General features: G+C 42.5%; 1 protein-coding gene across 1 annotated transcript in view; it reads left to right on the top strand.

Annotated features, from left to right (window-relative positions):
* Positions 1–6,073: 6,073 nt before the first annotated feature.
* The window catches only part of LOC142652435 (fer-1-like protein 6), a 39,873-nt gene continuing 30,615 nt past the window's right edge, over positions 6,074–15,331 (top strand). The window contains exon 1 of the mRNA XM_075828077.1: positions 6,074–6,108. Within this exon, the coding sequence (XP_075684192.1) occupies positions 6,074–6,108 (35 nt within the window). The remainder of the gene's footprint in view (positions 6,109–15,331) is intronic.

The raw sequence follows: 15,331 nt of genomic DNA, 5'->3' as shown, positions 1-15,331 counted from the left end.
AAAATCTCATCCACACACGGCGGAAACATTCAGCCGAAAAAACTTTCAGAAATTGACCTGCGGTGCGTTTTTTATGCCGCAGCATGTCAATTTCTACTGTGGAATCGCCGCTCTTCTGTTGCAAGTTTTCCCCTTTGAATTCAATGGGAAGGTAAAACCCGCAACAAATAGGCGTGTGTTGCGAAAACTTTTGTTGCGGAAACGCTGCAATTCCACCGCAAAACTCGCAAGTGAGAGAAAAAAAGGATATTTTTTATTTGAGATTCATAAAAAAAGTTTATACTTACCCCAGCTGTAGATCTAGCGACTCGATCCTCTCTCCTGAGCATAGCCCGGCCCCCTTGGATGATGCTTGATCCCATGTGACTACTGCAGCCAATCAAAGACTGGAACGGTCACATGGACACCAGCGTCATCCCAGGAGGCCATGCTATCCTCAGAAGAGAGGGACGCGTCGCCATGACTACAGCTAGGGTAAGTATAAACGTATATATGTTTTATTATTCCTGCAGGATTTCCGCAGCAGACATGCCACCGGAAAAACTGCACCACAATTTGGTGCGTTTTTTCGGACGAAATTCCCTGCGGGTTCCAGTGCGGATACGCTGTGTACTTCGATGCAGCGTATCTTCCCAGTGTGTTCGCAACTTAAAGCTGGTTTTCCATGGACCTAATATTACTGCGCCGCCACAACATTCTTCTATCGCTTCTATGGAGATCTAAGTTTGGTTCAGTACAACCGCAGGGTATCAAGGTGTTGCGGCCGTAATACGGACCCTAATACATGGTCATATGAAACCAGCCTGTGGTATTCTCATATAAGACATTTATGGCATATCCAGGGAATATGCCATAAATTTCTGATATATGCGGGTCCCAACTCTGGAACCCACGCCTACCTCCAGAACGGGGCTCACCGGACTCTCGTCCTACCTGGTAAGATGACCGTTGGCCACCGCATCCAGGCAGAGAATGAATGCAGCGGTGGTCCGCCTGATCGGCTGTTTCGGTAACTTGCATTGATAGGAATTGATAGAGAGCAGCGCACATGCCCCTTCGCTGCCGTGCCATCAATAATTATTATTCCGGAAGCCATGTAGTGGTAAATTCACTTTAATTACTGATATATCAGAGACTTCCACCCTTCCTTTACATGAGTCATGTTCTATTCGGCAGGATCACGTCACTCCCGCCCAGCTAGGGCAGAACATTTTCCTAGGGAGTAAGATCCTAGTAATGAGTTGGTATATTGTGATGTGTGTTTGTAGATACACTATACCTGACGTGTATAAATATTCACTATCATATGGGTGACCCATTTCTTATCCCATGGGAATGTTAACAAAGTGCGTCACTATTTCTGCACACAGTCTGTCGTGGTAGAAATTCTGTAACTTAGCTTTATATAACTCCTTTTCCTAAGTATTTAGTTAATTGAATACCACTGAGCCCAGTTGCATACGACCAAGTGCCACCCGGGCTGTTTTTCACGGCATCCAAAGTGGCACCCGATAGTTTTCACGGACCCATTCACTTTATTTGGATAATGTGTGGCCCCACTGTTATTGGGACGCTGTATGGCACTATTATTTGGTGCTGTATTGTACTGTTATTAAAACTACATGCACACGTTGCGTATTTTGCTGTGGAAAATACGCAGCAAAACCGCAAGAAATTTGCAGGAAAAAAACCTGTGATATTTAAGTTTTGCTGCGTAAATTGCAACTTTTTCATGCTGCGGTTTTTGCTGCGTATTTCTGTAGAATTACAGGGATAGAGTTCGCAAGCGGAATCGCGGGATAAATTGACATGCCTCATTGTCTATGCTGGTACTGTATTACGCTGCGGTTTTGCCTCACTCAAATCCGTGCGGCAAAACCGCACGTAATACGCATCGTGTGCATTTAGCCTTAGATTCCGGACTGCAGTAACTTGGATGCCATATAGCACTGCTATTTAGACACATTATGTCACTATCATTTGGGTACCATATGGCACTGTTACTTGAACACTCTATGGCAGTATTAATTGGGTAATGTGTGGCACTATTATTTGGACTGTATGGCCCTATTATTTGGACACTGTATGTCAGTATTATTTATGTACTGTGCGGCACTATTATTTTGGCACTATATAGCACGGTTACAAAGGCACTGTATGGCAGTATTACTTGGATGCTGTATAGCACTGCTATTTGGACACTGTTTGTCACTATTATTTGGGTAACAAATGGCACTGTTACTTGAACACTGTATGTCAGTATTAATTGGGTAATGTGTGGCACTATTATTTGGACTGTATGGCACTATTATTTGGACTGTACGGCACTATTATTTGGACTGTATGGCACTATTACTTGGTGCTGTATTGTACTGTTATTTAGATTCCGGACTACAATATAACTTATATGCTGTATAGCACTGCTATTTGGACAATATATGTCACTATTATTTGGATACTGTATGTCAGTATTATTTGTGTATTGTGTGGCACTGTTATTTGGTCCACTTGGTGCTGTATTGTATTGTTATTTAGATTCCGGACTACAGTTTTAGTTGGATGATGTATAGCACTGCTATTTGGACACTATATGTCACTATTATTTGGGTACCACATGACACTATTACTTGAACACTGTATATCAGTATTATTTGGATACTGTATGCCACTATTATTTGGATACTCTATGCCACTATTATTTGGATACTATATGGCACTATTATTTGGTGCTGTATTGTACTGTTATTTAGATTCCGGACTGCAGTAATATTTGGGTGCTGTATTGTACTGTTATTTACACATTGGATTGCAATATTATTTAGATATTACATGATACTGATATTTGCTCACTGTATGTTTTTTATGAATCACTATGATGAGCATAAACTTAGAATTATACTTTGTGTGTTCATTTCATCCTCGAGCCAAGATCTTGGGCAATGTGCTGTATGTAGAGTCTGTACGCAGCACATCCATAAGATCACTGTATAGACGTGTATGTGTAAAGAAACACAAAACGTTTCTTATAGGGCTGTCCTTGAGATCTTGGCCTGGGAACTGTACTGACATGGGCAGTTCTGGAGCCATCATACCTATTCATTTCTCTTGGACAATTTTTGTAATTTTTGTTTCCAAAAGGTTTTGCATTACAGTTTTTAAACTTACTGAAAACACATGCAACAAGGGTTAAGTTAAAGGGGTATGCCAATCTCAGACATTTATGGTATATCCACAGGATATGCCATAAATGTCTGATAGATGCGGGTCCCACCTCTGGGGGCTGGCCTTATCAACAGAACGGGGGTCTGTTAACATCAAGCCCGAGAACGAATTAAGAGGTGGCCGGGATTGCGGAAAAAGGTGACCTCACTGTGCAACTTTTTGAAATGAAGCCGGTCTGCTGATAGCTATGGAGCCGGCTTCTGAAAGTCCCGGTGACCGGCTACTATCGATGGGGGAAGTTGCTGCCAATCATTCAATGTAGTATTACTTGCTGGTCATCCAAGTAATATTTGGATGGACCTGGTCTGCCATAGCGGGAGGTGCTGATACCTAGCAGCTCTCTTCTCTCTGGCTTATAGAGGAAGACCCCCCTTCTATAATGTCCATATGCTCTAATAGGGCATTTGATAAGGATTTGTCTTAGTGAGGCTACCCCTTTTCCAAAAATGGCGCCACTCTTGCCTTATGTTGCGTATGATATTGCACCTCAGCCATGATAAAGTGAATTGGGCTGAGCTGCAATACCAGATGCAGCCTATGGACAAGAGTGGCACTGTTTCTAAAATAAGCAGATGCTTTTTCCTGACCTCATACAACCACTTTAAATGACTTTACACATATTGAATGACATGTATTGTATGGACCTTCCTCCAGCTTCTCTTTCTACTACATCATTCATGTGCACTCATTATCCTGAGCACCGTGCCAAAAACCACTTGCCGGAGCCGCACTGTTCTCACATTAGGACACTCCACCTTCCTTTATCAGCGTGGAGTGAGAACACCCACTTCACAAACACTACGCATTTCTTTTTACCCGAGTGATATAATCCATAAGCTTATTGAGTGTTCACAACGTGCTTTCCCGGAGATGCTTCCAAGTGCAATTGTCTTGTTCTTTATTACTTTTTAATGACCTTCCGTCCCCGGTTGATAGAAAAATGATATAAGACGCATCTATGTAACAAGCTTTGGAATTACTGACGCAGCATTGCTTATTACCAGTGACAGCCATAGTACCCCCATAACAGTGCCAGCCTCAATGTCCCATAAAGTCAGCCATAGTGTCCCCATAACAGTCACAGTGCCACCATAGCAATTACAGCCACAGTGTCACGACCACTACCACAGTGTCTGCATAGCAGTCACAGTGCCACCATAGCAGTAACAGCCACAGTGTCCCCATAATGACAACAGTGCCCTTATAACAGTAAAGTGCCATGATAACTACCACTGTGCCCCATAACAGTAACAGAAACAGTGTCCCCATAACAGTCACAGTACCACCAGTACAGTAACAGCTACAGTACTTCCATAACGGTGCCAGCCTCAATGCCACATAAAGTTAGCCACAGTGTCCCCATAACAGTCACAATGCCTCCATAGCAGAAACAGCCACAGTGCAGCCATAATAACAAGTGTCTTCATAATGGTAACAGCCACAGTGCCATGATCACTACCACAGTGCCCCATAACAGTCACAGTGCCACCATAGCAGTAACAGCCACAGTGCATCCATAATATCAACAGTGCCCTAATAATAGTAACAGACACAGTGCCATGATAACTACCACAGTGCCCCTTTTATAGTAACCCACAGTGCCCCAATAATAGTAACAGCCACAGTGACCACTTAATATTAGCCACAGTGTGCCCCTAACAGTGACATCCACAGTGAATCTATAACAGTGCCAGCCTTAATTCCCAATGACAATGTTAGCCTCTGTGTACCTAGAACAGTCACAGTGCCCTCATACTAGTAACAACCACAGTGCCTCCATAACAGCCCCAATGCCCTCTTAACAGTAAAACCACAATTCCCCCATAACAGCCACAGTGCTGCTATAAAACAGTACCAGCTACAGTGCTCCCACAACAGCCACAGAGCCTCTATAATGGTAATGGCTACAGTGCCCCCATAATAGTACCATACCATAGTGCCCCATGAGTGCCTGCCATAATATCCCAAATGATTACATGCCACAGTCCTCCCCAATAATGCCGGTCATAATATGCCATCCTCAATGACCCCCCCTATGCGCATCATCCATATTATTAGTCCATCTGATCCCTCATCCCACGTGGCTCTTGGTCATTGACAGGCAAGATGCTACATGTTAGCAGCTAGAGGGCGCTCACATTTACCTCCGAAAACGTGGCTGGGTTTAATTGATAGCCACATCTTCCAGTTTGGCACTACATGTTTTATATGGAACAAGTTGTCGTTTTTTATTCATCACTTCGGTGTATAAATAAATCCGCATTTCATTTCTATCATTTATTCATATTTATATTATATATTTTATTTTGAGCAATAGGCATAAAAAAGGCGTCACCGTTATTTTCTCAATCATCACCATAATTAATATACTAACTGGACAGTACAGATTGTTACAGTTATGGGGGTTCTAAATATGTTATTTACTAATGTGGAGTGTAAATCCATATTTATTATATATTTTTTATTTAATTTGATAATTTTTATAATACAGAGAGTCACAAAGGCACAATACGGGGCCTGTGTACACTTGTAATTGCAGCCCTGGCAGAATGGGTATGGGGCAGAGCAGGGGCACCTGTATTAAAGGGCATTATGTATGTGAGTGATAGACATAGAATAAGTTCTATTTTAGAATTAACAAGAATCCGTACACCTATTTATGGGACGTACAGTAAATCACCACAAGGGTAGGGACTGTTTACACTGCTAGGACCTGGTTTCAGTGTTTACATACTGTGTCTGATAAGCCACATCTGACCGGGATCTACCTACAGTCTCATGCGGGACCATACAGAGCAGTAAGGAAAGTCCTGAATTTATGGCATTTTCTTCTTAATATACCCGTTGTACCATGGAGTCCGCAGAGAGCAGCCCACATTCCCATAGGTAAGTCCTATATTCTTGTATTGAAGGTCTAATCCGGAGAACTTGAAAAATATTCTAAAATAAGTATAAACAGGGCCACATGGGCACTATGGTGGCTCAGTGGCTGGTCCTTTTATATTATAGTACTGGGGAACTGGGTGCAAATCTTACCACAGTCATGATCCGCATGGAGGTTGTATGTTCTCCCTGGGCTCGCATGTTTTTGCTCCGGCTTATCAGGGTTGTTCCCACTCTCACAAAAACTTACTGGTCATTGAATTGGGTTTATGTGAAGTTATGAGCCATACATTCTGTGCACAATATGTCTGCACTGTATAAAACATTAGAATTTTAAAAAAAATGACTATGGCTTTCTTTTTACAGTGATTGTTCACATTTGGACCCCCTTTTTTAATGGAAATTGGTCCAAAATTCTGTGCTGATTTTTTTCTTGATATATCTGTATAGGTGGTCAGAGCTCGGTCTTACAATTACGCAGGACCAAATCTCCTGCTCCCCTCTAAACAGCCATTAAGAGAAATAATACAATTCTGTCTGCCTGCAGCCGCCACTAGGGGGAGCTTCTGAAGACAAATTTATAGCCATTGAACGAAACAATTAATGTATGCAGGAAGGTCCGAAGTTTGGCTTCAGGCAGACAGAATTTTATCATGTTTCATGAAGACAACCCTTGTGTATATACCCTTTTTGGACAACTGGTACTGCAGCTCGTCCCCCCATTTCGCCCCATTCAAAAGAATGGGGCAAGCTACAGCACCAGGCATAGCTGTCCATACAGATGAGCCGCTGTGCCAGTAGGACCTTCATTGTGCTGATCAGCAGGGGTCCTAAAGGTCGGACCACCACTGATCACATATTAGTGGCCCATCCGGGACCTCTGATGATCAACACAATAAAAGGGCCACAGCAATCTTGTGAGTACCCCGATCCCTTTATTGTGGCCCCAGAGCTCGGACCACCACCGATCAAACATGGATGGCCTATCCTAGGTATAGACAAGGATTTTTTATGTCATGGAGAACCCCTTTAAAAGCATTTTATGGCATTGTCTTTATTCGGGTGAGGACTCATTCTAGTTCCAATAAAGAAGGTTTGGGAATGATCTGAGATCAGTGTAAATACGTCAGATTTTTTTTTTATCCTAAAAACTGCTCAACACCTGCTTATTGGTGTTCCACACAGTAGTAAATACTATATTAGGTTAGTTTCGCACTATTGAACCATAGACCTGGAATTCCTCAGGCTGCGGATTATCCAGACAAGCACCTAAAAGTTCTGAATGTAGAAAACAAAGCTGAACTAAAGTTGGCCATACATGATTTTCGATGGCCGTTCTCTGAATGACTTGTCGTTCATGGTTGGTTTTTAACCCCTGAACGACCAGGCCTATTTTGGCCTTAATGACCCATTTTTGGGTGCATATACTATATTGATTAACTTTTACGAACTTTTTTTTGGGAGGAAATATAAAAAAAAAACGGCTATTCCAGCATTGTTTTTCACGTTTTGAATTTACGAATTTCACTATGCAGTATAAATAACATGTTACCTTTATTCTATGGATCGATGCAATTACGGGGGTACCAAATATGTATAGGTTTTATTCTATGTTTTACTACGTTTGCCCAATAAATACTCTTTAAAAAATGTTCTGGGGTTTTTGTATTGCTGCAATTCAAGAGCCTTAACTTTTTTTCTTTTTAGTCATTTTAGCCACATCTGGGATTGTTTTTTGCAGGACAAGATGTAGTTTTCATTGGTATTATTTTGTGGTACATGGGACGTAATAATGAACTTTTATTTTCTGGTGCGAAGTCATGTATGCAGAAGCCCCTGAGGTACCAGTACAGTTGAAACCCCCAAGAAGTGACCCCGTTTTAAAAACTACACCCCTTAAGGGATTAATTTAGAGGTGTAGTGAGCATTTTGACCGGAGACATACACCCCATAAACTGTAATGTGTGTTCCCACGGGTATGGCAATACCCTACATGTGGCTGTTATCAGCTGCCTGGACACACAGCAGGGCCCAGAGGGGAAAGACGAGGGGGATAAGATGTGCGGAGTGCATCAGGGTAAGTAAAACTGGGGTAGATTAAAAATCAAGGGATGTATGATACATTTGAAAACACTCTTTCATACGGAGCCTTCGTTTTTCAGGACACGTATCACATTGATATATTGTGCCCAGGGCCGCCATCAGGAATTTCAGGGCCCCCTACAGCTACATTTTCTGGGCCCCCCTACCGTGGCACCGCCTGTTAACGGTACTCCGTCCAGCACTATATCATGGTACCCAGGGCCGCCATCAGGGGGGGTATTAGGGGTACTGATGTGAGAGGCCCGGCCAAACCTAATTGAAAGGGGGGCCCGGCAAACTGCCGCAACTTGCCTTTGGTATAAAAAAAACAGGCCCCTGCAATGGGCCCCCGTTTTTTTCACCAAAAGAATGTCATGAGCTGCGGGCCCCCCTTTCAATTAGGTTTGGCCGGGCCTCTCACATCAGTACCCCTAATACACCCCTGATAGCGGCCCTGGGTAGCATGGGGGCCGTCAAACACCGCCGCCCGTGCGACCGATCGTGCGCACCCGCAAACTCCCGCCTGGAACCGCGCACCGAATTTTGAGGCAGATTTTGACCTGCCCACACTATCTTGCCGCGTTTTTTGCCCGCGGCGATTGAGGACAGCAGACAGAAAACGCAGCGAAAAATGCATTTTCTGCCTCCCATTGATTTCGATGGGAGGTCAGAGGCAGAACCGCGGCAAGAAAGGACGTGCTGCTTTTTCTTTTTTCCGCGACTTACTCTCATTGATTTCAGATTAAATCAATGGGAGGCGGTTTTGGAAGTTGTTTGGTGCTGATTCTGACGCAGTGTCCGAGTCAATATCAAGGCCCAAAAACTCTGTGAACTGGGCCTTATTGTTAGGGCTTATTCAGACGAACGTGTAATACGTCCGTGCAACGCGTGTGATTTTCACGCGCCTCGCACGGACCTATGTTACTCTATGGGGCCGTGCAGACTTCAGTGATTTTCACGCAGCATGTGTCCGTGTGTCCGCTGCGTAAAACTCACGACATGTCCGATATTTGTGCATTGTTCGCGCATCACGCACCCATTGAAGTCAATGGGTGCGTGAAAATCACGCCCAGCGCTTCCGCAGCCGTATAAACTATGAATGAAAACAGAAAAGCACCGCGTGCTACAAACATACAAACAGAGTGTCATAATGATGGCGGCTGCGCGAAACTCACGCAGCCACGCATCATACGCTGCTGACACACGGAGCTGAACACTGCAGCCACGCATGAACACTGCAGATTTTATGCAACACATTTTATTGTGGATAATCCGCAGCGTATCACAGTCACAGCCGAGTGGATGAGAAATGAACAAATCTCATTCACACGCTGCAAAAATAATGGACCTGCAGTGTGGCTTTTGGCTTTTTAAGCCGCAACATGTCAATTTATTCTGTGGGATCGCTGCTCCTCTGTTGCGGAAATGCTGCGGTTCTGCCGCAAAAATCACAAATGAGAAAAAAAAAAAGGCACTTTTTTAAATTTATAAAAAAGTTTAGACGTGCTCCGGCCGTAGTCCTGGTGACGCGATCCTCTATTCTTAGCGCAGCTCGGCCTCCTGTCATGACGTTTCATCCCATGTGACTGCTGCAGGTCACATGGTCTACAGCGTCATCACAGGAGGCGGGGCTACGTTCAGAAGAGAGAGACGCGTCACCAGAACTACGGCCGGGGCAAGTCTAAACTTTTTTTTCCCTGCAGGATTCCCGCAGCGGACACGCCTCACGAAACCTGCTCCACTATTTGGTGCGGTTTTGCTGGCGGAATTCCCTGCGGCTACCGGGGCGGATAAGCTGTGTAGTTTTACTCAGCATATCCGCCTAGTGTGTTCCTTATGATGTCGCTCCTGGAGCTGCTGCCGGTCTCTAAATAGGCAATTGGTTCAGTAGAATTTGGAATTATTTTTTTTTGTGAACCAGCTTAAAAAAATACAAAACTTTCGTGTTAGGGCCTGTTCACATCACCGTTCGCTTCCGTTCCGGGGTTCCGTCTGAGGTTTCTGTCGGGTGAACCCTGCAACGGAAAGTGAAAGTGACAGTTCCCCTGTGGCCTGTACATCGATGTAGCACGTACACATTGTATAATGCCATTTGTATGATGTGCCCGGCCAGCTTCTTATACCACACCGCATGGCGCTGTAGGGCTTCAGGACTTGATCTGACAAGTCCACCCCTCCCGTGTACCTATTGTAGTCCAGGATGCAGTCTGGTTTGGGGGTCTCTGTACTGGTACATGGGTGCTGGTGTGACATCTCTCTTGTCTTGTACGTGACACACAATATGTTGCTGCTAGATTGTGCCCTGCTCTCACCCCTTCTGAGTGTTTGCCCGCAGCAGAGTCTTAGGGAGACGTTTTCTAGCAGTGCCGCATGCCGCAGGACTTCTGGAAATTATCCAGGTAGAGGTGGTAACCCTGGTCCAGCAGTGGGTGCACCAAATCCCACACAATTTTTGCTTTAACTCCCAGTAAGGGGGGGCATTCTGGGGGCTGAGAACTGGTGTCCTTCCCTTCATAAATCCTAAACCTGTAGGTATACCCTGATGCACTCTCGCACAGCTCATACATCTTCACGCCATACCTTGCCCTCTTACCCGGCAGGTACTCGCGGAATTGAAGCCTTCATTTATAATGTACCAAGGACTCATCAATAGAAATACAATTCTCGAGGGTGAATGCTGGGAAAACCGGGCACTGAAACGGTCTAATAGGGGTCTCCATTTATACAGACGATCAAAACTGGGGTCATCTTGGAGTGGGCGCTGCTGATTAGGAGAAGAAAAGTATTGCCTCATTTATTTATTTTTTTAGGTTCCAGTTCAGTTCTGAAGTTGCTTTGAGGGGCCCATATATTAGACACCCCTATCAAACACCCCATTTTAGAAACTAGACCCCTCAAAGTATTCACAACAGCATTTAGAAAGTTTATGAACCCTTTACGTGTTTCACGGGAATTTAGAGCAAAGTAGAGGTGAAATTTACATTTTTTTTTTGTCAGAAAATCCTATTTATACCATTTTTTTTATAACACAAAAGGATTTATCAGAGAAACGCAACTTAATATTTATTTCCCAGATTCTGACGTTTAGAGAAATATCCCACATGTGGCCCTCGGGCGGTAATGGACTGAAGCACCGGCCTCAGAAGCAAAGGAGCACCTAGTGGATTTTGAGGCCTCTTTTTTATTAGGCACCATGTCTGGTTTGAAGAGGTCTTGTGGTGCCAAAACATTGGGAACCCCCCAAAAGTGACCCCAATTTGGAAACTAGACCCCTTGAGGAATCCATTGTAGTTTTCTTGGGGTGCATGCGGCTTTTTGATCAGTTTTTATTCTATTTTTAGGTGGCGTGGTGACTAAAAAACCGCAATTGTACGATTGTTTTTTTTTTAGTTTTTTTTTTACTGCGTTCACCGTGCGCTATAAATGACATATTCACTTTATTCTGCGGGGCGATACGATTACGGCGATACCAGATGTTTATAGTTTTTTTTTATGTCTTATGGCGTTTGAACAATAAAATAAGTTTTGTCAACAATCATTCACTTTTTGTGTTACCTTATTCTAAGAGCCAGAACTTTTTTATTTTTCAATCAATAAAGCCGTGCGAGGACTTATTTTTTTGCGTAACGAACTGTAGTTTCCATCAGTACCATTTTTAGGGACATGCGACTTTTTGATCTCTTTTTTATTCCATTTTTTGGGAGGTGAAGTGACCAAACAATTGTGATTCTGGTACGGTTTATTATCATTTTCTTTTACGGCGTTCATCGTGCGGGATAAATAACGAAATAATTTTGAAGTTCAGGCCGTTACGGACGCGGCAAAACCAATTATGTATAGTTTATTTGTTTATTTAGATATTTTTATTAATAATAAATGACTGATAAGGGAAAAAGGGGGATTTTTACTTTTATTACTTTTAAAACTTTTATTTTCTTATTTTTACACATCTTTTTTTAACTTTATTACTTTGTCCCACTAGGGGACTTGAGGGCAGGAGGCCCTGATCGCTATTCTAATACACTGCACTACATGCGTAGTGCAGAGTATTAGAACTGTCAGCTACTCACTGACAGCAAGCATAGTGGGTCCTGATTTTGTCAGGACCCACTAGGCTTCCGTCGATGGCATAGCCGGACGCCATTGTTTTGTGTCCGGTTGCCATAGTTACAATCGCCAGCCGCTATCATGTAGCAGGCCGGCGATTGTAGCTTAACCCCTAAAATGCCGTGATCGCTATTGAACACGGCTTTTAAAGGGTTAATCAGCGGGGACACAGCGATCGGTCCCCGCTGTAGGAGCTGAGACAGCAGCTGTCACAGCTCCTGTATGTGTCGGGAGGACGGCCAAACGGCCGTTACTCCCTTGGCGTACTATTAGGTCATGGAGCGCGAACGATACAGCTACCATGACATAATAGTACGTCCAGGAGCGGGAAGGGGTTAATGGGATTTAAAAAAAAAAAAAGTAACAAAAAATAAATAAATAAAAAAAGTCATTATTTTGCATAAAATATATTTTATTGCCCCCACATTACATAAAAACAAAAAACCTACACATATTAGGTATCTACACGACCGTAATATTAACGTGAACGGGATAAAAAAGAAACAAGAAAAACAATGCCGGGTATCGCTTTTTCCTATGTTCACGCCGTAAAAAATAATAATTTTTCCCCCCAAACTGCGGGGAAAAAAAGTACTATTTCTCTCGCATAAAACAAGGACTCATGCAGCCACGTCCCTGAAAAAAAAAAAAAGTTATGGCTGCTGAAAGGCAGAGAGGTAAAAACAGAAAAATGTAGCTGGTCATTGTCTTTTCAGGCCCGGTCATTAAGGGGTTAATGTAGCTACGTTTATGTATTTTGTGTTTATAACTTTTTTTTATTTTAATACGGTTTACAAGCCACCTCCATGTTCTAGAACTGCTCTGACTACCCCCATGCTTTACCCTGCAGCTCTATTTATTCAGGTAGGCTGTTGCGCATAAACAGAAGCCCTCCATAAACTCACCAGATAGCCAACTTTCTAATATACTTTGTGTTTCAATTTATCACCATTTCTAAGAGCTCTGCCTAATGTCAGTGAATGTAAACATTTGCAGATGCTGAAAACCTGTCCTGCTCACACAGCTGCACAGCTCATTATAATGCATTATCTCTTCATTCTCCAAATCATCTGATTTATACATATGAATACCGAACATCTGCGTCTGGATGCCGTCTTACAGGGTGTAATATGGTGTTTATGAGCCAATCAGATCTACAGTCCAGGTACATGAGGCACACGGCCGTATTACACATAAATTACTACATTTCCATACGCCTCCATAATTATATAGAGGTTTTTTCACGTGGATATATGAAAACTTTGTTAAAATAGAAATTGTGGAATGTTCTATCACATGCCGGATTATGTGGGTTTTCTCCCCTAGAAGAATTGCTCGTGTACCTTATGATTGTCTCTGTAATACATCTCTGTAGGGCTTTTAGAAGAAGAAGATTCCATGGGATTGGTGACAGTGTGATATTTAAAGTGTTTTTCCACCTTCTATGAAATTGTAATATTTAAATGTGAAAAAAAGAACAGAGTCAATTTTCAAATACATTGCTTTACTGATTTTGTATAGATTTCAAGTTATTTTATGTTGTTCCCTCCATTTATATACAGAGCTGAATGAAAAAGTTGTTCAAAATGTTAAGCTCCACCCACTGTCAGTCATGTGACCTAACAATTATCCCCTTGGAGACTCAGCCAATTTGAGTTCTCATTTTCGTTTTTTCCTCCCCGCCTTCCAAAAGCCATAACCTGTTTTTTTTTTCCCGTCTATATAGCCGTAAGTGGGCTTGTTTTTTGCGGGACATGTAGTTTTTCATGGCCCCATTTATTGTACCGCATGATGTACTGGGAAGCTGCAAAAAATTTATTTGGGGGGTAAAATGGGAAAAAAACTGCGATTCCAATTTTTGGGGGGGGTTTTTGTTTTTACGGCGTCCATTAAGCGGTAAAAACAACATATTCACCTTATTCTACAGGTTGACACAATTACGACAATACTGAAGTTATATGTTTTGTTTTATGTTTTACCACTTTGATAAAAAAAAATGAAGCCATAACTTTTTTATTTCTCCGTCAATTTAGAGGTGTGATGGCTTAATTTTTGCGGCGCGAGCTGTAGTTTTCACCAATACCCTTTTTGGGTACATGCGACTTTTTTATCACTTTTTATTAAAAATTTTTATAGAGCTATGGTGACCAAAAACAGCAATTTGTGTTTTTTATATATATTTTTTTTTCACGGCGTTCACCGAGCAGGTTGAGCAATGCTATAATGTGATAGTTCGGACTTTTACGGATGCGGCGATACCAGTTTTGTTAACTTTTATTTTTTTAACATTGATTTAGGGAAAAAATTAGAAAAGTTTTTTTTTTAACTTTTGATATTTTTATTTTTTTTTGGAACATAAAAAAAAAACTTTCTATAACTGTTTTTTTACTTTTTTTTTATTAGTCCCCCTAGGGGACTTGAACCAGTTAGATTGCATGCATGATATACTGCAATACTAATGTATTTCAGTATATCGTGATACTGAAAGTCTCCAGTACAAAGATGGCAGGCTGCCTTGACAAAGATTGTCACCGGACGATCGCGTCGCGGGATGTGTGTGATGGTGTGTTTGAGGGGGCGACCCCCCCTGATTTTAACAATTTCAATGCCGCGGTCGCGATTGACCGCTGCATTTAAGGTGTTAAACGGGCGGAGTCAACCTGCTGAGTATGGAGCGCGCTCAGCCTGTGAGCACGCTCCATACTTCCCCTTAACGACATCTCAGTAATAGTACGTCGGATGTCGCCAGCTGTGTACACCTTTTGAAAGCGATTTAAAAAAAAAAAAAATGTCGATCAGTGTGTTTGCTGCAACTTTAAAATTAGTTTTTATTAAAAATTATTTCTACATTTTGATATACAGCTGCTTTGTCTCCTGTATACAGAGCAGCTGTAGTGTGTGCTGAGACCTGAATCCTATTCTTTCAGTTTGGATTCAGTTCTTGGGTTCCCTTTATGAAAAGGTCCAACAGAACCCATGAACAGAGTCCTGACGCAGATGTGAACGAAGCCTTATATGTAAACTTGGTCGCTATGCT

This window comes from Rhinoderma darwinii, chromosome 5, assembly GCF_050947455.1.
Source record: "Rhinoderma darwinii isolate aRhiDar2 chromosome 5, aRhiDar2.hap1, whole genome shotgun sequence".
Lineage (NCBI taxonomy): Eukaryota > Metazoa > Chordata > Amphibia > Anura > Rhinodermatidae > Rhinoderma > Rhinoderma darwinii.
This window is presented reverse-complemented; position numbering and strand designations above follow the sequence as displayed.